The sequence below is a fragment of the Dendrobates tinctorius genome, unplaced genomic scaffold (assembly GCF_039654945.1).
Source record: "Dendrobates tinctorius isolate UK_male_01 unplaced genomic scaffold, ASM3965494v1 ptg000205l, whole genome shotgun sequence".
Lineage (NCBI taxonomy): Eukaryota > Metazoa > Chordata > Amphibia > Anura > Dendrobatidae > Dendrobates > Dendrobates tinctorius.
This window is the reverse complement of record NW_027361872.1, coordinates 1527639-1554038: the sequence shown is the minus strand read 5'-3', so window position 1 is coordinate 1554038 and position 26400 is coordinate 1527639. Positions and strand designations below refer to the sequence as shown.

At 44.9% G+C, this 26400-nt stretch overlaps 1 protein-coding gene across 1 annotated transcript in view; it reads right to left on the bottom strand.

Moving 5' to 3' along the window:
* The window catches only part of TTC7A (tetratricopeptide repeat domain 7A), a 421036-nt gene that overhangs the window by 331166 nt on the left and 63470 nt on the right, over positions 1 to 26400 (bottom strand). The window contains exons 6-8 of the mRNA XM_073554004.1: positions 22917 to 22995; positions 9920 to 10083; positions 4020 to 4083 (exon numbers count right to left, since the gene is read on the bottom strand). Of these exons, the coding sequence (XP_073410105.1) occupies positions 4020 to 4083; positions 9920 to 10083; positions 22917 to 22995 (307 nt within the window). The remainder of the gene's footprint in view (positions 1 to 4019; positions 4084 to 9919; positions 10084 to 22916; positions 22996 to 26400) is intronic.

Here is a 26400-nt window from a genome sequence, read left to right as displayed (position 1 = left end):
AGTGTTGTACCCCTATATAGCTAAATAAACAATCAAAATAACGAAAAAAAAATCTTAAACTGATACCAACAAAATCAATATGTCAACAAAATAGTCGCCCATTTCCATATTCTCTATTAGGACATATTGACGGACGCCATACGAAGAGTAATCAGCGACTCCTGCTGTAGCAGACCTAGTGCTTCCATGTCTAGACCCATGGAGAACGCGTCGGCCCTCATTAGGTACAACATAGTGTACATGAAATCTGAGCCGGCACCAATTTTATGAGAGTGAATAGAGTCCCAAAAGCCGCTCTTTCTTTTCGATTTTTCCTACTCACCATTCAAGATCTACAACTTTTGCTTTTTGCGGTATGACCTGTAATTTTTATCATTACTATTTTGGCCTCCAAATGACGTTTTTAGGCTGTGTTCACACGCAGCAGACATGTTGAGGTTTGAAACCGCAGCCATCCACTGCTTCCCTGCACAATCACTGAAAAATACGAGTGGTCGATTACCCGATATCTTGCAAGATATAGTGATTGTGCAAGGAGCCGCAGAAAAACTGCAGCAGCACAGGGCGGCTGTGGTTTAAAAGTGTGATTTGAACTTTTTTTTTTAAACTATTTTTTTATTGTCTTTTCTCATTTTAAATGTTACTTGTACGATACACTGCAATACTGTAGTACTGCAGGGTATTGTAAAACTACCAATGTCCTATGAAGTCCAGCCGGTGTTCAAATATGGCAGAGACGGGGGGGGGGGGCCTCAGTAGACAACATAATTGGCATCCTGCAATCCCACTGCATTTACGATAGGAGGCCGATGGGTATGGGAAGGTAACCCCTTCCCAATTTCCAACATCTTAAATGCCGCTGTCATGCATCTAAAGGGTTAAACTACTGCGATCCTGAGTCTGCTCCATACACACAGTACATGTGGCAGATGTCAGCAGTACAAATCCAGATGTCAGCAGTACAAATCTGGGCCAAGGGAGTCCCCCTTCAAACGCAGTGTGCCAATATCAGCCCTGCTGGAAATGTTCCTTTAATTTGCCCCACAAAAAGGGCAATCAACCATGAAAAACTGGAGAACAATCAGAAATTTCAATAAATAAATGGCAACGAAAATTTTTAGATACAAAAATGGAAGATGCATTTGTGCATTACGTCTGTTACATGCAAAGAGGATTACCCAGCACTACACGCCACACCAGCGACAACGCGAGGGTGAGGGAAGCATGTGTGCTGGTAGGAGCCTGTGCACACTGGGGGAAGTGCAGACAGTCTACTCCTTGTACCATACGGTGTGAATCTTGCTAATGTCACATCCTTCATGGTGACATATTGCCGCTGATATCTCTACATTACCGACCTACTACATGATGTGCACGGAGGATAAAATGCGCCTAAATAGGCTACGCTCTCATCTTCACGTGCCTCATCAGTGCATGTACAGTAGCAATCTTTCAATCCGGTAACAGGTGCTGGTAAATGGCAAATTACTAAATATTCTGGGCCATTAGAAGATGGACATGCCATTTTTCAGTGACTTCTCTTATAGGGGTTGGAATGTAAGGGTTAATTCTGCGCAGAAGATAGAAGGGAACGATATCCAGGAATGTGAATTACTCGTCAACGCGTTTCGAAGTTCAAAAGTTCTTCATCAGGACAAACCACACTTTGGTTTGTCCTGATGAAGAAGTATAGAATTTCAAAACGCGTTTAATAATTTGCAATCCTGTATATCATACCCTTCTATCTTCTTACCAACAACGCAGAATTGACCCTTACTGTCATGGGTGTGTAAGGTGTGACAGTTTTCCTGGATGTGGCTGTAGCAGGTCTTCGCGTTTAGATCAAGCACCTTCTTGATTTTTTGCACTTCTGTTGTGGAGCGATTTCCTTCTCCCTCTAGGACCCAATAGTTGCCTCCACCTTCTGCTGCTAATCACACACCTCTGCTGAAGGTTTATATACATTCAATTGCTGCAGCATGGTGCGGGTGTTAGTTCATACTTGCCTAAGGGCCCCGTTACATTTAGCGATGCACCAGCGATCCCAACAACGATCCGGTCAGGATCGCTGGTGCATCGCTAAATGGTCGCTAGTGAGCTGCCAAACAGGCAGATCTCACCAGCGATGCAGCGACGCAGCAGCGGTCGTTACTTACCTGTCAGACGGGGCGATGAAGTCCTCCACCTGCGTCCACGCGTCGCTCGTCGGCGCCAGCAGGAAGCCCAGCAGGAAGCTACCGACGAGAAACAGCCCAGGACGTTCTCGCACGATCAGCGATAGCCAGCAGGGGAGCCGGTCGGAGGTAAGTGTCACATGTAGTGATACCGCTAGCAATCGCTGCTGCGTCATAAAATCGGTGACACTTTAGCGATATTGCTAGCGATATCGCAATGTGTGAAGCCCCCTTAAGTCTTGCTGGAAGTTCTAGCAGTTGGGTAGTGTCTTTCCCTGAGGACCCCTGGAGGATTGCTGGCATGACATCTCGGTTGTCTTCTCAAGCAAAGTGTTTTCTGCAGATCGGTCTTCCCTCTTTGTCTTTAGTTTTAGTGGAGACTGACTAGTGCTTACCCTGACCCCTCCTTACGTAGAGCCTATCGCTAAGGTCAGGCAGGGACTAGGTTCCTGCTCGCCAATAGGTGCAGAACCTACATAAGGACGTTTAGGCAGACAGGGTGATTTTAGATCTGGCTAGGGGTCTCCACTCCCCTCTTCCCTAGTGTTTGGGCTCCCCCTTTCCTCTTCCCGTTGTTGTGCATTTACTTATCCTTCACCCAGCATGACACTTACATTCCAGTTACCTGTTATCCAAGCCTTGGGTCTGCAGCAGCCTCGTGCCTTTTAGTGGTTGTGAGTACCATTGCCTCTGGTCTCCCCACTGTTACTCAGATAAAACCCTATTTGCGCTTTATAGTTATTCCAGTCTTTACCATTCTCTTAAAGGGGTTGCCTCACTATTTTATGGCACATCATAGACGTCTGATTGAAGAGGTTCCCAGAGATGGCATCCGCACCTATCTCCAGGACCCGCACCTTTCGCCACATGGGCACCGTCCGTCCACCAGTGCATGGTGATGGTAGAATCGTCTCTCTCCATTCATTGCTGTAAAAGTTTTGAATACAGCCGAGAGTATTTGCTCATCTGTATTTGGATCTCCTATAGCAATGAATGGAGAGAGCTGGCACATCTCTACTCAATGGTGGTTGGAAGCCACCCAGAAAACGGACCCGATCTGTAAAGTCCCAGAAGTGGGAACTGCATCTATCAGACATCTATTACATATCCTTTGGATATGCCACAGATATTTCTCGTGAGACATCTTAAACTGACTATATAAAATACAGAATTGAGCAAGAAGATTCCCAGGACCTTTGTACAGCGGCCATGTTGGTAACACGCTCCTTCTGGACTACAGCACTGTGAACCTCCTCCTGCAGCATCCTCTGATTAGTGGCTCCCCATGACGTCACACGTGCATCGTGCTGCAAATAAATGACACTGAGGGACCAATGAATGAGGAAAGGTGCCCATGATGCCGGAGGTGGTAGGCTCGTAGCCCTCTGATCCGGCGGCCATGGGCTGCTGCAACCAATGTCGTGCAAAAGTTTATGCTCAAACCTGATAAAACAGTAGCTCCACATGAAGTATCCTAAAATAACATAAAGCCTTTTGTAATGCACAAAAATATTATTTAGTGCCAATCATAATGGCACTAGTATAGCTTCAGAAGAGAAGAGGGACGAGACATAACGGAGCTACGGGATTCATTAGGCTTCAGGCATGGTCTAGCTCTGGTTTTACACAGGACTGCAAGTTAGCCTACTGAATCACATTGCGGGAACAGGGATGACCAGAGATGATCTGACCACCCTTTACCTACAGTATATATTAGCATTGTAGTCGCTTACACACATGCATTATTTTATATACTTACCTTCTGCATTATGGAAGCGTACAGCGTATGAGGTTGTAACGGCTGGCGGTGTAATAGTAATATCGCCAACGCAGGTGATGGCTTACCATAGATTCGCTGATCAGAAGAAGTAGCAGAGCCTCCTCGATATTGTCCTGTGGGCAGTAAAGGCTGGAAACAAACAGAAGAGAAGAATTAGGTGATATACTGGAGATACACAAGTGTTACACCGAGAGACCAGTAACGGAAAACAAGCCATGCATGATTCATGTGCCACCCAATACCCTCCGCGGGCACCACATGCTAAACACTGACAAGTGACTGTACCACGGCAATGGTGATTACCAGCAGAGCAGTAACATTGCATTCCCTCTGTGGATTCAGGGGGATTTTATTCAAATAATAATTGTAATCATTAATAATAAAAATCATATTAATTGTAATTATCTTTTGTTAAATATATATATTTTTTATAATTATAGTACCTGTATTTTCGCTGTGTTTGTTTAAGTTGTGTTCTTGTGAGTCATACAATTACTTTTGTAATTCCAGACTTCTTTTTAAAAAGAACCCGTCAGCACGGTCGGTATATGGGCTTTCTCACTAATAAAAATTATACCTTTTAGATAAAAATCTGATGTGCCAGTCATGAGAAATCTAAAGGAGGAGCCATATGCAAATCCGGCTGGAAATGCGCTGGACGTGTGACAGTCTAAGCGCACTGACACTGCACCCAGCGCGTTTCCAATCTGATTGTCATATGGCTTCTGTCACGCCGCGCTCACCTGGGGGCGGGACCTTGGTCCCGACGTCATCTCTTCCGGAGCCGCGGTCGCTCCGGGGGTCCCGCCGGGTGTGCACGCGCACCTCTCGTACCTAGGTTCCTGTCTCCCCCACGTTATGTGTCCTCTCAGTTCGGCCTCCAGGTCCATCCTCTCTATGGTACTGGAGGAGTTGACCAAGAAGCCCTAGTGATCATGTGCTATATCAGGCTACCTCTTCCTAGGGGAGGTGCCTGATTATTGTTGTACTTCCTGGCTTGGTCTGCTGTGTCCCTGCCTGGCTGTGCGCTGTATTCGGGTCCTCTGCCTTGCACTCTATTGTGCCTCTTGGCACACGCTCTGAACCTTCACTCTGCCTTGTACTCGGTTGTGCCTCCTGGCACATGCACTGACACTGTGCTCTGTCTTACACTCAGCTGTGCCGCCTGGCACATACTCTGATCCTGTGCCTTGTCTTATACTCAGTTGTGCCTCCTGGCACACGCTCTGATCCTGTACTCTGTATTATGCTCAGTTGTGCCCTCTGGCACACACCCTGCTCCTGTACTCTGTTACACCTCCTGGCACACCTGCGGCCTGACTCAGTGCTCTGCCGTGCTCCTTTGCACGTATCCTGCTTTGCTCACACCCGGACGCTGTATACCACTCTCCCAGGACGTTAAAGACTTTGTGGCATCCTGCCCGTCCTGTGCCCAGAACAAGATACTCAGACAACCACCCTCTGGTCTTCTGCTCTCGCTTCCCGTTCCATCGGCTCCATGGCAGCACATAGCCATGGATTTCATTACTGATCTGCCTTGTTCCTCCGGTTGTACTGTGGTCTTGGTGGTTGTAGACCGATTTTCAAAGATGGCTCACTTCATTCCTCTTCCCGGACTACCCTCTGCTCCTGACTTGGCGAAGATCTTCATTTCCCATATCTTCAGGATTCACGGCTTCCCCCAGCACATCGTGTCAGACAGAGGAGTCCAATTCACCTCTCGGTTCTGGAGAGCTCTATGCGGACTCATGAAGGTGTCACTGGATTTCTCATCCGCCTATCACCCCAGGCAGGTGGAACGTACCAACCAGATCCTTACATCCTACCTCCGGCACTTTTCTAATGCTCATCAGAATGACTGGGTCGGTCTACTTCCTTGGGCTGAGTTCGCCTACAATAGTCACTCCAGTGAATCGTCCACCAAGTCTCCGTTCTTCATCGTCTTTGGACAGCATCCCAATGTGCCTCTACCGGTACTTCCTGTTTTGGGGGTACTTGCTGCCGATTCCCTGTCTGTGGAGTTCTCCAGGGTATGGCAGGAGACCAAAACCGCTCTCGAGAAAGCACGGGACAGAATGAAATTACACGCTGACAAGAGGCGCCTGGACGTTCCTCCATTTCTCCCTGGTGACAAGGTGTGGCTCTCCACCAAATACATCCGCCTTAAGGTACCATCTTACAAGCTGGGTCCCCGTTACATTGGTCCTTTTGAGGTCCTCAGGCGGATTAATGATGTTGCATTCAAACTGAAGCTGCCTCCTTCACTCCGTATTCCCAATTCCTTCCATGTGTCTTTCCTTAAACCTGTGGTTCTTAACCGATTTCATCCTTCTCCAGGCCACACACCCCAGCCTGTTGGCTTGGGGGATGAGTTTGAGGTGAATGACATTTTGGCCATGAAGAAGGTAAGAGGGAGAACCATGTTCTTGATCGATTGGAAGGGTTTTGGTCCGAGGAAAGGTCATGGGAACCCAGGGAGAATATCCACGCACCCCAGATTTTGTGTAAGTTCCTCTCCAGTTTTAGAAAGAGGGGGGGTACTGTCACGCCGCACTCACCTGGGGGCGGGACCTTGGTCCCGACGTCATCTCTTCCGGAGCCGCGGTCGCTCCGGGGGTCCCGCCGGGTGTGCACACGCACCTCTTGTACCTAGGTTCCTGTCTCGCCCACGTTATGTGTGCGCTTGCGCGCTCCTCTCAGTTCGGCCTCCAGGTCCGTCCTCTCTATGGTACTGGAGGGAGTTGACCCGGAAACCCTAGCGATCATTTGCTATATCAGGCTACCTCTTCCTAGGGGAGGTGCCTGATTATTGTTGTACTTCCTGGTTTGGTCTGCTGTGTCCCTGCCTGGCTGTGCACTGTATTCGGGTCCTCTGCCTTGCACTCTATTGTGCCTCTTGCCACACGCTCTGAACCTGCACTCTGCCTTACACTCGGCTGTGCCTCCTGGCACACGCTCTGACCCTGTACTGTCTTACTCTCAGCTGTGCCTCCTGGCACATACTCTGATCCTGTGCTGTCTCATACTTAGTTGTGCCTCCTGGCACATACCCTGATCCTGTGCTCTGTCTTACACTCAGCTGTGCCTCCTGGCACATACTCTGATCCTGTGCTCTGTATTGTACTCAGTTATGCCTCCTGGCACACACTCTAATCCTGTGCTCTGTCTTATGCGCAGTTGTGCCTCCTGGCACACACTCGGACCCTGTGCCTTGTCTTATACTCAGTTGTGCTTCCTGGCACACGTTCCAATCCTGTACTCTGTCTTATGCTCAGTTGTGCCCTCTGGCACACACCCTGCTCCTGTACTCTGTTACACCTCCTGGCACACCTGCGGCCTGACTCAGTGCTCTGCCGTGCTCCTTTGCACGCATCCTGCTTTGCTCACACCTGGACGCTGTATACCACGTGTTCCGGTGCCCACGCTTTACACGTTCCTGCAAACACACTCACTCATGTCTCCTGTGAGCCGGCCGCCTGGTGCCAACAGTCGTGGTACCTCACCCCCTGGGGCTTGCCCCTGACACTCCCTGTATAGGGGGTGGTCTTCACTAGGTCAGCTCGCCCTGGGAGGGTTGGTGCCATGACCCAGAGGGTCCACTCCAGGAGTCGTCACAGCTTCTATCCTACATTTTTCATGAAAACACCATCGGATTTCTATATAAAAGGTATCATTGCTATTGGGGGACAATCGCCCACACAGCCATTCACCTACTTCTCTGTGCACGGAAGTGCTAACAGGTTCCATTCGTAATGTCAAGAACACCACCGTGCTACTAATTAATACACAGAGGAGTTATATATATATATATATATATATATATATATATATATATATATATATATATATATATATATATATATATATATATATATGGAAAAAAAATAGGCAGCGCTCAAATTAAATGTGAAAAAAGTGGATACTTTACTGATCCTCAGATGGCAACGTTTCAACGGTGACCCGTCTTTGTCAGGATCAGTAAAGTATCCACTGTTTTCACATTTAATTTGATTGCTGCCTATTTTTTTTTCCTTTTGACATTTTGGCTTTTTGGACACTGCTGAATAGGTTTTGCACCTGCTGTATTATTTTGGTAGTGCTGCCCTTTTTTCTTGATTTATATATATATACATATATATATATATATATATATATATATATATATATATATATAAACAAAATACTTATGGACTATGGGAGAAAAATGCTAAAACTGACTAAAAAGGAGAGCAAAAAAAAAAAAAAAAAAAGGACTTCGCTAGAGCATCTACCCAAATCTACAAACCCCCCAAAATTTCAAGTAACAAAATAGGCCACAACGTTTTTTTCTCTAATTATTGCATAAATATTTCCTTATTGACTCCCAGCAAACATTTGGCCACATTGATTTTTGGAAAGCATCTTTACATGGATCGAGCACAGACCACTCCGTGGTGTGCACCGGAAATGAAGACCTTGGTCCCTGCGGCCTGTGATTGATTGCAGCGGCCAAGAGACTTGAGCAGCGCATCATCAGGTATTTTTCCGATGACCCGCTGCGCAAAGTCACCTGACTGCTTCAGCCAATCACAGGCCACAGGGACCAATGGCTCGTGGAATGAAGACGTCTCCACAATCATTTTAATTAGAGCGTGCCTATGAAGGGAACATTTTATTGCTTTGCCTAAAAGACGACTCCTGTCTTGTTAAAGAGGATATGCCACCATATTTTACCATACAACTGTTTACATAGCTACGTAGATGTTAGACCTGATGATGCTAGTTTAAATTCAATCTCTGCCTACCTTACCTGATTGACGACAGGTCCACAGTGTCCCTCCTCTCTACTGCTGGCTAATCTTAGCCTGACTGATAGCTTCCCAGTGTCCATTCTCCCTGCTGCTGGTTAATCTTAGCCTGACTGATAGCTTCCCAGTGTCCCTCCTCCCTGCTGCTGGTTAATCTTAGCCTGATTGATAGATCCCCAGTGTCCCTCCTCCCTGCTGCTGGTTAATCTTAGCTAACTGACAGCTTCTTAGGGTGTCTACTCCCTGTTGATAGTTAATCTTAGCCTGATTGATAGCTTCCCAGTGTCCATTCTCACTGCTGCTGGTTAATCTTAACCTGATTGAAAGCCTCCCAGTGTCCCTCCTCCCTGCTGCTGGTTAATCTTAGCCTGATTGATAGATCCCCAGTGTCCCTCCTCCCCGCTGCTTGTTAATCTTATCCTGATTGATAGATCCCCAATGTCCCTCCTCCTTGCTACTGGTTAATCTTAGCCTGATTGATAGCTTCCCAGTGTGCCTCCTCCCTGATGCTGATTAAACTTTTCCTGACTGACAGCTCCCCAGTGTCCCTGCTCTTTGCTTCTGGTTAATCGCAACTCATCTGACCTGACTGACAGCTCCTCACCCTTCTCCCTACTGCTGCTTTATCTCAGCCCACCTAGCCTAATTGACAGCTCCTCAATGCTGCTGGTTAACATGAGCCCACTTAGTCTGTCTGACAGTTCCTCACTCTCCTCCTTGCTGCTGGTTAATCTGCGCCCTCCATCCTAGCCTATTTTAGTTATTTCATTTTTAAAAAATTACTCCTTAGTGTCCCCCCTCCTCCCTGTTGCTGCTGAGATCTCACGCTGCTCAGTATAAGCTGCAGATGTCAGTTAGGCTGGGTGGAAAGAGACTGAAGACACTTGAACTCCTGAGCTCTCTCATTCAGTAGCTGGACTCATAAAATGCTAATATTACTATTTGGATTACAGAGCCAATCTGACGTACAATTTCAAAGTAAATAAACCAGCCTCATCAGGTGTAAGAAATTTAATAGCATATACAGTTTGTATTGTGGAATCTGGTGACATATCCGCTTGTAGGTCCATCAGGATAGGATATGTACAAGTGGATAAAGCACTACTAGTGGGAAACAATGAACATTTGACATGATATTGATAAAATAAGATAATGTGCGCGTGCCAAAAGATTCTTACTGATCTCCAGAATGAATCTGTGGTTTGTGATTGACGACCCCATAAGGGAAAGAACTTTCATCTCTGTTCATCATCAGTTCTGGTAAAGGACTTTTCAAGGGACTCCAATAACAATTCTCACTTAATGAATGGAGTAAAACCTCTGCCAGCTGCCTGCTCGCCGCCTGGTCAACAAGAGAAAAAAATATAACAAAATTAGGAACCCAAAAGTAATGCCCGTGTAATCCTCCGAGAGCAGAATAATCTGCTGTGCTCATTTATAGTGTGCAAGCAAATGATCATATCTAGAGATTTCATTGTGCGGAGCCACAACCCCTTGACTAAGCCCCTAATAATATCCGGAATATGAGATTATGAAATCCTGTTCAATGTCACCGCCTGTAAATGGTTACCGGCCCGGACAGGGAGGATGGGAAGAGAATACACAGGCGCCCCTGTTACATTCAATTCTCCTGCAGTCTATATGAGCCCCTATCTAGTAATGGTCAAGGGGAACAGAAGGACTTATCCTGCTGTAATAACATACGACCCAGACATGTGCAAAGTATAAAGCTGATGTCTGTCAGTCATTGTATGGAGTCCAGTTTATTAGAAAAATTAACTTGCAAAATTATTTTTCGGGTCAGTACAATTTCGTACTCCAGTCTCCGACTAGAGTAAGATTTGTGATGAGACACACATGGAACCGCACACCACTTAACAGAGCAGGATCTATCATCAGGGTCTGTTAATGGTCAGGATCCTCATGTCTTGATCAGAGTAGACATTGGTTCCATAGAGCTTCTCTCGCTCAGAAGGACCTGTCCTTTCCTGCATTATACTCAAAATGGGTGTTCTGTAATGCTTAATTTCTCCCGTAGTGGTGCTACAGAAAAAAATTGAATATCTAGTATAAGATACGCCCACAATTCACAACAGATTGCTTGTGGTTCCAGAAGGAGGACACTTTGCGATCAAGTTATTATTACGGGAAATTTTGAGGTCCTCCTGAACATTCCCAGCTGCTCTTTTCTAACCTTGGCCTGTGGCTAACAAAAATAAAACTTCAATTCCATATTTCAATAGCTTTTAGGTTCGTTCCACCTTCTAGCTCCCTCTGCATCATCCTCATGTCATCAGTAAAGGATTGCCGGCGCGGTGGTAACACTCTTCCCTTGCTCAATAGCTGGGTTTGCTGGGACGTAAACTTTAATTTCAGGTGTAGACACTAGTAGCTACATACTCAACGTGCGCCAGGAGACCACTTTCCTTAGTGTGAGTGCACACAATTATACAAAACAACCCAATTATTACCATTTAAATAAGAAAAGCGATGGGTAACAACAATTAAAATTTAAACAATTAAAGTGTCTGAATAGGAACATGTTTAAGTGCTTAAGTGTAATAAAATCTGTTGTAAATGCTGGAGTGTAGATTTCTTCGCTGCCGTTCTACCTATTATAATTCATATCTCACATCTCTTAAAAAGGAAATGTCATTCTAAATTATTTCCTAAATATCTTTAATTATCAAATTACACTTATTTTGTCTAGGGAGCTAATCACTGAAGATTAAATAGTCCGACATCTTGTTACCCTGAGAGAAACTTAGAGAAAGATTGGCTATTCTGATCTAAGACTGGAGATACCAGAAGTGCTGGGGGTAGGGAGAGGCTGCTCACACTGCTGTCCATCCTATCTATCTAATCTAATACTGGATATACCATTAGTACTGAGTTAAGAAGAGGCTGCTCACTCTGCTGTCCACAAATCTATCTGCTCTAATACTGGAGATACCATGGGTGATGAGGTAAATAGAGGCTGCTCACACTGCTGTCCACCCTGTCTATCTTATCTAGTATGGGCAGCATGGTAGATCAGTGGTTAGCACTGCAGCCCTGGAGTCCTAAGTTCAAATCCAACCAACGACAACATCTGCAAAGTGTTTGTATGTTCTCCCCTTGTTTGCGTGGGTACTCCGGTTTCCTCCCACAGTCCAAAAGACATACTAAAAGGAAAATTAGTTTGTGAGCCCCAATGGGGCACTATATAAGTGAGTAAAATAAAAACTAGTGGCACTGAGGTAAGAAGAGGCAGCTCACACATCTCTCTGATCTAATACTGGATATACAAGTAGTGCTGAGGTAAGAGGAGGCTGATCAAACTGCTGTCCTGTCTATCTGATCTAATGCTATAAGAAGAGGCTGCAAACACTGGTTTCCACCCTGTCTATGTGATCTAATACTGGAGATACCAGGAATGCTGATATAAGAAGAGGTTGCTCACTCAGTTGTCCACCCTGTCCATCTGATCTAATGATCTAATACTGGACATACCAGTGGTGATGAGGTAAGAAGAGGCTGCTCACACTGCTGTCCACCATGTATATTTGCTCTAATACTGGAGATGCCAGGGGTGATGAGGTAAGAAGAGGTTGCTCACACTGTTATCCAATATGCTTTTCTGAGCTAAAACTGGAGATACCAAGGGTGCTGATGTAACCAGAGGCTGCTGTTGTGAGTTCATTTTTCCCTTCATCATTGAGGTCTGATGAACTCCCTCCTCTGGTGAAGGAAGGTAGTGAGACTGATTACCAAACACCTGGGGAGCTAGATGATAACTGGGAGGCTGGAATTGAGGACTGGATATAAGGCTGCCGACGCCCTTCTTCCTGGTTGGTGATTTTCCTGCTGGATTCTTGGAGACCAGTCTGATTCCTGCGTGTCAAAGCTAAGTTTTTCTGCTCTGCTTTGTACTCTTCAGTTTTGGTTTTGTTTTGCCTTGTTTTTTGGGAGTTCTGCCATCCCCGGCCGGGGGTGAGCTGAATTCCATTTTTGTCTGTGATCTGTTGATATTTTGCTCTGTCTTCAGAATATACCTGAGTGCTGATATAGTCTTTTGAAGCCTAGCGACTTCAGGGCCAGTTTTTCCTATCAGTCGGTTGGCTCATTTTGATAGGGTTTTTGCGGATGGCAGACAGCAGCTTTCCTATCCTGTCCTATGTAGTTAGCTTGGGCCCCATCATTTGCTCAACCTATCTTTCTATCTGTGTTAGTGTTTTCATCTTGCTTCACCGTCATTATATGTTGGGGGCTGCCTATTGCTTTGGGGTCTGCTCTGGGGCAGTTTAGTTTTTCCCCTTTCTGTCTTTAGGCTATGTAGCTCTCCGGCTGTGATCGAGGGGTCTAGGGCACCGTAGGAACCCCCCACGGCTACTGCTAGTTGTTGTGGATAGGTTCAGGGGTCTGCAATCCGATAGCTGCCAACCTCTCTGGTTTTTCTGAACTTAGCTGGTATTTTGTTTTTTCCTCCTTCGGTGACTCATCATAACAGGCTGCGCACACTGCTGTCCACACTGTATATCAGATCTAATAACAGAGATACCAGGAATGCTGATATAAGAAGAGGCTGCTCACACTGTTGTCCACACTGTATATCTGATCTAATACCAGAGATACCAGTAATGCTAATATAAGAAGAGGCCTGTTCATACAAGTAAGCATCTCTGTCTGTTTTGTTTTTTTCTCAAATTTTGGAGGATTCTTTCCTCTTTCTGTGGTTTTCATGTTAGAGTAGAACTGGCAAGTGTAAGGAACTTTGACGTTAGTTTGCCAGCTTACGTATTATGGCCATAATATTAACCAATACCTTACATATATTGATATGTTTTTGTGCACTTTTTATCTTTTCAAGGTGCAGTTGGGCCCAAATGGTTCCGTAAACTGTGGCCTCTGTTCACAGGGGATGCATTATAGTTAGCACTGGGCAGCCCCCCTATATGGTGTTACTAAGAAGCTGTGAACCATATGTTCTGCATTCCATGTGTGAACATTGCCACATACGGATTATTTTTTTGCACTGGTGTGCCACACGGCCAATCCCTGATTGTAGGCTGGCTGTTTTATTAGGTATTATTGCACCTGTGCAGTTGCCATTTTACTTGGGTGCGCTGCACCCTGTTAGTGCATTTGTATTGAGGCCTGTTTATACAAGTAAGCATCTCTGTCTGTTTTGTTTTTATTCTCAAATTTTGGAGGATTCTTTCCTCTTTCTGTGGTTTTCATATAAGAAGAGGCTGCAAACACTGGTTTACACCCTGTCTATGTGATCTAATGCAGGAGATACTAGGAATGCTGATATAAGAAGAGGCTGCTCACACTGTTGTCCACCCTGTCTAAGTGATCTAATACCGGAAATACCAGTGGTGATGAGGTAAGAAGAGGCTGCTCACACTGCTGTCCACCCTGTCTATCTGATCTAAAACTGGAGATACCAGGGGTGGTGAGGTAAGAAGAGGCTGCTCACACTGTTATCCACCCTGTTTTTCTGAGCTAAAACTGGAGATACCAAGGATGCTGATGTAACCTGAGGCTGCACACACTGGAGATACCAGGAATGCTGGGCAGAGTGAATCCAGTATGAGACTGTATAAGTGCAATGTGGGTACAGTGTGTATATATGTGTGCACACTATGCGTGACATTTCTCAACTAATTTCTGACCATCGTTGAAAATATATATCTCAGTAGATGTTCCCCACTCTGTGACACACATTTTTATAAAGGTAATCTTATGGGTGATGTCAGTGTATTACACAGCCCAACCATAACTGCCAGAATAAAATTTAAATTAAGTTAGAGAAAGTTTCATAACAATGCTCCCATAATTTGCTGTGACAAATGCGTAATTTGTATTGCTGCCATGACTGCAGAATAAATTTAAAAGGGATCTCTATGATTTTAAAAAATGTACTGAAGGCAGGGAATGTTGTAGAATTAAAAGCTAAATTATTTGTATTTAATAGATAATTCTCATGCTACTCCAGCACAGTAGGTCTTGTGAAAGTGTCCTGCAATAATGACGCAAAACTAGTCACAAAACAACTGAGGCCAATGACTGGCTCCAGTGGTCATATGCAGCACAGGCACGGCAGGACAAGTTCATGAGAACAACAGGAATAAGAATGCCTTTAGTAAAATGTTGTAATTATAAAGAACCTTTTACATTTCTACTACAGACTATGAGCCATTGCGATTGCGGCACTACGAAATATGAGTTTCTTTTATGGCAAACTATTTTTAAAAATATATTTTTTAAGCGGGTTAAATCAGCTCCGTGTTGAAAGTTGCTTCAAGGGGTTAACTGGGACTTGTTTATTCTTTTACTATGGACCTAAAAACTAATAGGCAGGTAGTTGCTAACTACCTGCTTGTTCTATACGGCAGCAGCTTAAGGGGGCATTACACATAGCGATATCGCTAGCAATATCGCTAAAGCGTCACCGTCCATTTCTCGTCATCGGCTTCCTGCTGGCGTCGACGAGTGAGCCATGGACGCGGGGGGAAGACGGACACCCTCGCCGCGTCTGAAAGGTAAGTGACGACCGCCGACCGCTGCTACGTTGCTGGTGAGATCTACCTGTTTGGCAGCTCACTAGCGACCATTTAGCGATGCACCAGCGATCCTGACCAGGTCGTATCGTGGTCGGGATCGCTGGTGCATCGCTAAATGTAAAGGGGGCTTCAGAACGGTCACTGACCGCTCCGGCCAGCAATTCTGCTGCTCAAAGTCAGTAGAGCAGTTTTCGCTCTTCCAGTCTGCTCTGTTGAAGGGCGTGACTGCTGACGTTGTGCTGATAAAAAGCCGGCTCCCCGCAGTTAGGTAGCAGGGAGCCGGCTGTCAATCGCCATGAAACACGCTGGGCAGAACAGGCAGGTAGGTATCAACTACCTGCCTATTAGTTCTTAAATCCATAGTAGAAAAAAAATAAATAAAATAGTCCCAGATAACCCCTTTAACTTTGCATTTTTTATCAACAATGAAATAAAAATAGTGATAGCGTTGAAATAAGCAGGTTCAGATGACTTTCCTGGTGTGTACAGGATCCTACAGTGCTGCACTGCTCATGATACCTGTAATTCTCCTTTAACATAAATGGGCGCTGATGTCTGTAAAACTTTGATTCTTTTTCTTTACCTAATGTATGACGTTTTGACAGACGTTTATCATATTCACAGGATAGGATCACAATATTTCCATAGGAAAAGGCCATTAATAGCAGCAGGCTCATGTTAAGGCGTAAGTGGCTAATACACCACAGTCAGCGATCTCTTCTGCGGACAAGATTAGCTACCCTCAAATCAATATGGCAGAAATGGCAGAGGGAAAAATCGCCAGTAATGTGCTTTAATAAGGGTACATTACAAAAATACGCATAAAAATGTAATTAAATAAGAATGGATTGTGTGATGTGGAAAATCACATATCTACCCATAGATAAAAATATAATGCAGCAGACTAGATGGACCATATGGTCCTTTTGTGCTGTTAATCTTCTATGTTATTATTAGGTATCCACTCAAGTGATAGTTTAGACCGTCATTTTGAATTTGCTGGGTGTAACTGTGTTATAGAGTCTGGTTGCTAGAGTAGGGAAAGTGTCCTGGCTTGGGGAGCAGTCAGACTGACATATAAATTGGAACGGTCAGCGACTCTCCGTAACCGTGCATGACAGCTTTATTTTGTCGCGGATTTACCACGATAGAGAGGAGCCAGAACACCGCAGCATCTGATTTCTCCTACTCCTGGACTGATTAGAAGCACTTCACCTTCATATTAAACGGTGCAGGTTTCTTTTAGCAGTGCAGGGGTTAATCTGCTCAGTTGAGAGCTCCTGGAAGCTTTCCTGCATTAAGGCTCTCAGCTGCGCACTGTTAGCCACTCCCATCTCCTACGTAATCTGGGCCCAGGCTCATTGTCAGAGTTAGGGGTACTTCACACTAAGCGAGATCGCTAGCGAGATCGCTGATGCGTCACCGATTTTGTGACGTATCAGCGATCTCGCTGTGTGTGGCATGCATCAGCGACCCACCAACCCGCCGGGTATTGCTGATCGTGCAGGAATGTCCTGGGCCGTTTTTTGATCGTTGGTCTCCCGCTGGCCAGCACGCATCGCTGCATGTGGCAGCGGGAGACCAACGATCAGCGAGCTCCCAGCGCTGTAAGCAGACGCTGGGAGCTGGTATCCAGGGTAAACAGCGGGTAACTAAGTGCACGTCGCTTAGTTACCCGCTGTGTAGCCTGGATATCAGCATGCTCGCGCTGGGAGCTGGTATCCAAGGTAAACAGCGGGTAACTAAGCGCCGCGCGCTTAGTTACCCGCTGTTTACCCTGGATACCAGCGCGAGCGCGCTGGTATCTAGGGTAAACAGTGGATAACTAAGTGATGCGCGCTTAGTTACGCGCTATTTACCTTGGATACCAGCATCCTCGCTGGTCCTGATCGCTGGAGAATCTGCCTGTGTGAGAGCTCACCAGCGATCATGTAGCGACGCACCAGTGATCCTAACCAGGTTGTATCGTTGTCGGGATAGGTGGTGCGTCGTTTAGTGTAACGGGACCCTTAGCTTATGCTGCATGGCTGGAGGTTCTTGCTGGTTGTTTCTGGAGAAGGCAAAATGTCTGAAAAATAGCACAAAAAACTTTGAAAAACTCTTACTATTCTTTTCTATTCTACAACCACTTTGCTGTCTATATATCCAGTCTTTATTGGGTTTTTTCTGTTTCAGGTTGTGAAAAATGCCTGGTGGGCAAAAGAAATTGTATGTCATTCCTGATACACTTTTCTGTTAACTAGGCACTTTCTCATTAGAAGACTGCTAAAAAACACATAAGGGAAAAAAACCTCTAAGATTCTTCATCAGGTGAAAAACTCAATGAAGGAGGGTTTCCTGAAGCTCAACAAGTTCTGCTGTGACAGTCAGCTATCAGTGTTTTTTCTGAGTCTGAGAGATAACATTTGAACAAGCACACAGCTCTGAACAGTGGGAGCCATGATTAGGAGACCTGCTATGAAAGTTGATTTATAACTTTATCTCTTCAGAAAATAAGGAGGGGAGGGAGGGGAGCTGCTAAATGATGTTTAGAATTCAATGAGCTGGAGAGAGGTGGCTGCTATGTTAAGAGTTAACTCTTCTTCTGGAATGCAATTATCAACTGGCCAGGCCCTGGGCAGGGTCATTTATAGCTGTATCTCTTCAGAAGATGATAGGGAGGGGGAGGGAGGTGAACAGGTAACTGTTGTATAGAACTAAAATTCTGGAGAGGTGACTGGGATGTTAAGAGTTAACCCCTCTCCTGGAATGTAATTATCATGCGGGTCTGGGCAGGCACTAGTGGCCCAGCACCATGGTAAAAGATAGATCTCTCACTGCAGGAGAAAAAGCAAGTCAATTGCAAATTTGCTTATTTTGACTGGTACATCAGATTACTAAAAAAAAAAACTATCATTTTTATTAGAGTACAAAAGCCTAAACAGCCAACACTACTTCCTTATCTAAAATCGTGCTGACCAGTTCCCTTTAAAAGGACATTTTTCAAAATGGCAAAAACTCTGGCAGTTGTAATTTTGTTATATATGCATATTTATACTTTATGGCTAGAAACTGTCTTTAAAAAAAAATAGGGAATGTATAAGCATAAATATCCAAATATATACATGCATGTCAATAATCGTCAGGATCTGATCGCCACACAGAGCAGCATATGTTCAGTTAGCAAGGAAAAATCAAATCAATTAGATTATGTTCCTGCTTTACTGCACAATCTGTTCCATAGTTATAAGGCTTTTGCATGAGATGACATGAAAGAAATTGTTGAAAACATGGACACATCTGATTAGGTCTGTATTGGCATTCCACCTCTGGATATGAGCAAAACAAGAATGCTGACAACACGCAGTGATCGTCACCTCCTGGTGAAAGACAGTCGGCTCGCTAGTGCGAATTACTGGAGGTACCTACTGTATGCCAAGGTCAGCTGTGTGGATGGGGTGGCTTCCTTTGGGGAAGACTTCAGTTGCCTAAATATTCTAGGCATGAGGCAAGGCTTGTTAAAGGGTCGGACTTTGATGGCTACTCTGATGGGTGGCACTAGAGAACCGTCTTTCTTTCTTTAGGAAGAGATACGGTAATTTGCATACCTTTTCCCCAGGGAGCCCTGACTTACATACAAGTCTCTACAAAGAGAAAAAGAACCCCCCAAACCCCCAACTCGTGGCCTACAACAAGCCCCTAATGTGTGTTTCGCAGGTGGCTGCTTAGGCAAGGACCTCTCAACAGGATCGACGAAAGTGAGCCATGGGGTCACCTCTCTGCAGGCCACTTTAAGCCTACAAGGTGGATAATGAGCATCAGACATAATATTCCCCATGTAGGTGGTGTGATGATGTCACCACATCGCTCCATTTGTGCGCGGCTGGGGGCTCATCAAGAAATTGGACCCTCTCTGGGTCATACTTTTAAAAAGGCACCCTATGAGCATTATTACTTTTTTTTGGAAGGGGCACAATATATCTTTTTTTTGGGGGGGAGTGAGTGATATGGGGGTCACACAAGGGCCATTATTAATTGTTAGGAGGGCACTTTTGGAATTACACATTAAGGGAAATATTATTTGTTAAGGGGGGTAATCACAGGGCAATATTACTTTATAAGGGGGCACTTGCGGCACAAACACTTTATAAGGGAGGGGACTTAGGGCATTATTACCTTTTCTTGGGGCACTTGGATAAATTACCTTGACATGGGGCACACAGAAAGCTCCTGCAACTTCTTCACATAGAATGTTGCTGGTGATCATCTTGTAGAGCTGAATGTGGCTCAGAAGGTAAGCAAGGTTGAGGTCCCTTAGTCTGGAACTAAAGTATTGAAAAATTGAATATCTTACTATTAATATTAGCAATATTCTAAAAAGCCTCTGGTCCAGGAGGCAACGACAAGGGTCAATAGTCTCCCCAGTGCCCACTATGAGCTGTAACACCATCTAGGTCTCCTCCCCTACTGAAGAACTGATGGCCACCCTTCTTCATAAATGGGAAGTCTCAAGTAAATGAGTGCACCTCTCGAAGATCTCCATATCTGTTTTCCATGGATATTGCATATTATACCAGGATGGGGCACATAACAGCAGAATGGAGCATAAATACCTGGATGGGGAATATATACAGTATTTGAGGATGGGGCACATTATACCAGGATGGTAGACATGTATACCAGGATGGGGGACATGTATTCCAGTCCAGGATGGGGACATAATATACCAGGATGGGGGACATGCATACTGGGTTGGGGCACATTATACCTGGAAGGGGCCCAGGATATGGCTCATTAAACCAGGAAGGGGACCAGGATGGGGGATATTAACACAAGAAGGGGACTAGGATGAGGGACAGAATTCCAAGTAGGAGGTCAGGTTGAGAGACATTATCCCAAGAAAGGGCCCAGTATGGGGGACATTAGAGAGGATGGTACATAATAAAGGAGGCACATTCCGTAATAGTTATGTATGGGGCAGTCCCTTATTATGTAGCGGCTTCTTTTGTTGTGTACAGCACTGTCCCTCACAAAGCGTTTTCTCATTAATTTGTGTTAATGACAAATGAGAAAAAATTATCCCACTTTTAATGATGAAACTCTAAGTGATTTTTTTTATCAGGTTGTGAGACCCTATCTTTGGAGGTAGTAATAGAGAGAAGTTGGTGGGTGGTGGTGGTGGCTTTATACAGATTTTTACAATGTGGATAAAGCATGTACAGTCTCAAAAAGAGCAATATGGGCTATAGAAGATGAGGAGAGAACAAGAAGAGGAAAAAAAATTGCAGGATAGAAGCTGTGCAGAGATATAAGAGCTAATCAAATCAACTGCATCCTGGACTCACACATAGCTTACATCACAGTCTATATTACTGGCAGAGAAAATCACACAAGAGAAAAAAACTTGAAGGTTGGATCTGTTTGCAAACGGCATTTCAGGGGGTCTGAAAATGAATGAAGCAATGGTACAGGTGATAACTTGCTTATCACTGGGGGTGTCACCATTCCTAAGATTGGCGTTCTGGGATCCCCCATTGATTGAAGTGATGATCCCCCAGGTAGGAACACCACTCCATTCAATGTTTATGGGTCTGCAGACTCCAGAGCCGCGTTCTCAGGTGGGTTGTCATTCCTGGAGATCAGCAAATAATCAGTGCTTTCACATTGCGTTCAGGCACCGTCGGGGCTTATGTCTGGGATTTGGATGTACTGTATGTGCTGACAGGGCCTTAGACTATAATGGTGCTGGCAGAGTTTACATGGGCATTCCCATAAATCGTTTTCAGGCATGTACACCTACAGGAGACGTAGTAAACTGTGTATAGGAGGTAATTTGCATTTATTATCCAACCTTTTTAAGTCTGTGGGCACATATTACATTAAATTTGCAGAAAGAGTAGCGGTCTCTGCTTATATCTAGAGTTCAGGCAGGCAAAGGACAATTACTGGAGCAAACAATGGCACTCTGGATACCATGTGGTGGGGAAGAGAGGTGGCTCACCAACGGAAGTGATTACCCCCAAAAAGATGCTAGTGCATGAATGTACAGTCTCACACTGGCTTGTGATGTCACTTCCACAGTTAACGCATCATTATCTCCGCGGCTTTACCTTGTTTGTATTGGACACTTTCTGCACACGTAGGAAGCAGAGATACTTTACATGATGAATGGATGAAGCCTGGCGATAATCTGCTCTGTGTACACTGGCGGCACGCTGACAGCACGGACAGGACAGCGCTCTTACGTAATTGTTCAGACCGACAACACACATTACACATTTACTGAGTAAAATAAATAAATTAATAAGAATTTCAAGGAAAACTACACATTGAAAGCAATAATCCATAAAAAAAAATCTACTTGAAAGATTGAGGGTTTTGACAGATCCTCTGCTCTACTTTTCTGCTGTTTACGAACAAAATAGAAACATAAGCTCAAAAACTCAATTTATGAGTTTAGGAGGAGCCTTACTTATGCCAATAATTGGATTAATAAATTCAACCTTTATTGACTAAAAACAGGACAACCACACAGAAAAACCAACAACTATTGTGGCCCTACACTGGGGCCCTGATAACTACCCACCAGCGGAGGTTGGCACCCTAAACACAATCGAGATTGGCGCCCCCGCGCCACGATGGCCGACCCTAATACTCCTATATAACCCTGGACTGGTGCAGCACACAGTCACTCATTTGACCAGGAAAGGAGTGTAAAGGTGTGGCCAGTATAGGTAGGTTAATAGGCAACAATAGAAAAAGAGCAAAACAAGCGCTGTAAACACAAGACCTAAAGTGACATGTGCAGGCAAATGAGTACCTGACTATACTGTTCTCTGTGACTGGACACCTTCCCATCAGCGGAGGTTGACGCATCCTACTGGTCAGTGGAATGGCGCCCCCGCTCCATGACGGCTATCCCTTCAGTCCCTGATGTGACTAATCTTGAATCAAATAAAGCCCCCGACACACACAGCGATCTCGCGCGGTCGCTCACCCTCCCCCCTCATATCCGGCCCATAGCTTCATATGGTATTTAAAGAACACTGCCACCAATGATTAGACATAGCACCACAGAAGGCGTAGGACACGCATGCGCACAGCTGCTTTCTGGCTTTGCCCGCAGTTGGGCAAAGCATACTGCGCACGCGCGAGATACCATTTCACTGAGTATGCGCGAAATCTGTCTGCGATCTCCGATATTCACACTGAGGAGGGGGTGGAGTGAGGGAACCGAAGCAACGCCCAACGAACCAGACCGAACAGATTACCATAGAGCGCGGGACAAATAAAGCTTTTTATTGGTGATACATGGGGAGTCAGGGGGTTTCAGAAGTAGTTGTGGAACGCATAGCTGACACCGAATTAACTGATAGGCCAAAAAAAGTGGTGACAGGTTCCCTTTAAGAGGTTTGGCATCAGCTGACATGTGATCATCATGCACTGTAGAAATGACACTGCAGCTGCTGAAGAACCTCGCTTAGAAAAATAAACTAAGCATGATTTTACGTCAGTCAGTGGCTGGCAGTGGGGAAGGAACTTCTCAGCAATTTTATCACCACCACTCACCCCACGGCTCTGATTATGGATTGCACATGATATAAATATAAAAACAATGACAGGCAGCAGAACACATCTGTGATCTCACCATCTTAAAGGCCTGCGTTGCCTTCGTTTCCACAACCCGTAAAACATCTCGCAGTTCTTTGATTCCCTTTAACATATTTCTGCAAAATAAAAATAACATAAACTGTAGTAATCATGGTCACAAAGCGGCAGACCATCACTAAAACAGATTCATTGAGATACAATACAGTCAGGAAAATGAAAACAGTGCCATTTTTTTTTTAAGGTGGTTTTGGGGAGTTCTCTATTGTTGCACCAGTTTTTAGGTTTCAATGGATTTTTGGAAATGCAGTTGTAGGTATCAATTTATGAGAGGGCAAAATGAATAAAAAATTATCAAAATGGTGCAGGTGGAATTGTTCTGGGTCAGAAAATGTGACAACAGCATATAGCCTTCATACATTTGGCACATTTTCTGACCCCTTTTCTAGATGACACCACAGTGATATCCTGACCAAAGCGGTCTTCACCGGTGGTGTTCTGCCTCGGGATGAGACAATTTGGTCTAGTTTAATGAGATCTGGCAGGGAAGAGTGACAGCAATGGCAAAAGAGTTATGGGGATTTACTAAACATTAAAAGTCATGAACCTAAACATTAAAAGTCTATCCTTGATAGGTGGAGGGGGAAAATCTGACCTACAAGGCCTTCACTGATCAGCAGAATGAAGGGACTTGCTGGAGTACAGATTCTTCATGCATACCGTGGTGGCGGTGCATGGTACTGCAGCTCAGATCAATTCATTTCAATAGGACTGAGCTACAGAACCAGGCGCACTGCAGTACCTGCAGCTACTTTATCCTGTTAATGAGTGAAGGTTCCAGGAGTTGCATAATTGCCAAATTCTGACTTATTAACAGGATTAACCACAAATCATTTTAGTGTCTAGAGGTCATTATAAAAGACTTATGTATAATAGAGGATACCGTACCCACAAGTCTACAATAGAAACCAATGGAGACCCCCATGTACTGTCCTTAATACCATAGAAATGGCATAAGCCCTAAAAGCTATAAAAAACGTGGCCTCAAAGTGTCTAAAATATCACATCGTTTGGTAAGCAATTATCCCTTTGTAGGTAAGCGTGTCCTTCTCTAATGTATACACAGTCAAATATTGACTGAAGGGCGAAGGCCGTAAAGCAGGAAATTGGTTTGCAATGAATATTTCAGAGAGATTTTTGCTTTTAGCCAATGTAAATTATTAAACAGGTACAGTTAACACTCATTACAAGGCCGACATTACAATATAAACAGATGGTGAAATGGTCAGGAATGCTGTCAAGTGTCTGGGGAAATGGGGCCTCTTAACAGCCGACTCAGAAATAGATGGAGGTTTTCTGAAAAGACAGAACTTTTTACATCAACGGGGACTAAACCATAGATGTCGTGTTCAATAACACTCAGGGAACATTTATATATAAAAATGTTGGTCGTCTTTGGCTAGGTACAAACAACAAGCATTTGGTGCAGATTTTACAGTACGTAAGACAGCTACTGGCCACATAGTTGATGAGTGGTACATATCACAGAGGTGGCTGTCATCTGTGATGTAATCTTGGTGTATTGCTCTAGCTAACATAGCACTAAGAGCATTGTTTGGTGCATCTGTGCCACGTTTAGACTATGTGCACACGTGTGGAATTCCCGCGGGAATTCTGGAATTCCATTCCGCGGTAAGTATGCGAGAAATCCGCATTTTAAAATTCCCGCCTATTTCCCACGGAAAAACTAGCAATTTGCAAGCGTAATTAGCTTGCAGAATGCTAGCGTTTTCCAAGCGATCTGCAGCTTCGCTGGGAAAACTGATTGACAGGTTGGTCACACTCGTCAAACATAGTGTGTATTTGACGAGTGTGACCAACTTTTTACTATTGAGGCTGCCTATGCAGCCTCAGTAGTAATAAGATATGAAATTGAAAATAATGAAAAAAATAAAAAATTGTGTTTTTCTCACCTTCCGGCACCCGCACAGTGTTCCCGATCATCGCGATGCTCCCGGCAAGTCCCGTTCCCAGGGATGCCTTGCAACAATGACCTTTGATGACGTCGCGGTCACATGAGGAAAGTAAGCGGAACAATGCATTCCTATGTGTGCGGATTTTCCCGAGATTCCGCACAAAGAATGAACATGCTGCGTATTTTTCCGCGATGCAATTCCGCCGCGGAAAAATCCGCAGCATTAGCACAGCATGTGCGGAATGCCATAGGATTGCATGGGATGCTTTTTTTTGGCGTTTTCGCGGAAAAATTGCACATTTAAAATCACCGCGAAAATGCAAAAAAAAGCTACGTGTGAACACAGCCTTAACGGGCAGCCTGAGAGATCGGCAGGTCTGGCTGCCCACATACCTCACCTCTCGGTGTGGTTAATGTTAAAATAGAGTTTGTTGTTTGGCACATGATGGTGTGTAGAGGGAGAAGGCCTCCTTTGTGGTATATCAAGACTGAGCCGGTATACTGGATGCTATCTAGCCTGTCTGACCAGGACTGACTCTCAAGAGACTTTATAAAGATGAACTAATTCAAAGGCTAAGGCCAGCCAGGTACATTACCACCCTTGACCTAATGAAAGGGTATATTGCCAAATCCCCATGTCCCCAGGACTAGACAGTCTTCTTGACGCAAGATGAATATTATCAGTAAGTCAGGATGCCATTTGGGTGGCAGGGAGCTCGGGCCACTTTCCAGAGAGCCATGGACTGGATCTTATCACCCCATAAAAAGTATGCAGAGACCTACCTAGATGACATTGTCATATTCAGCCAGAATTGGGGAAGTCATTTTATCAAAGTTCAGGCAATACTTCATGCCCTAAGGGAGGCAAGCTTTACCATCAACCCTAAGGAATGTACTATGGAGATGGAGGAAACCAAGTATCTAGGCTACGTAGTAGGAAAAGGTGAAATAAAACCACAAGTAAATAAGGTGGAGGCAATCCAGAGCTGGCCATAGCCCCTCTCGAAAAAGCAGGACAGGGCATTTCAAGGCATCGTGGGCTACTACCGGAGATTTGTACCTAAATTTGCCCTGATAGCAGCCCTGCTGACGGATCTTCTGAAGTCAGCTAAGGCTAAGTGTCCCCGTAAGCCGAGGCGGCCTTCCAGGAACTGAAATTGGCCTTCTGTAAACCTCCAGTGATGGTGGCGCCCAACTTCTCCAAAGAGCTTGTTGAGCAGACGGATGCATCGGATGTCGAGCTGGGTGCCGTCTTGTCTCAGGAGGTTAACGGAGAGGGGACACCCTGTGATCTACCTCAGTCGGAAGCTGTCCACGTGTGACTACTCCATAGTGGAAAAAGAATGCTTGGCAATAAAGTAGGCGATGGACACATTACGGTACTTTCTGTTAGTGTGAAAATTTAAATTGGTATATTGGTATCAGATAATGCATCACTCAGGTGGATAAGGGAGAAAAAGTGGAAAAATGCGATAGTCACCCACTGTTTTCTAGCCTCACAGGATTTCAGCTTCTATATAGAACATAGAGCTGGCAAGCTACATGGCAA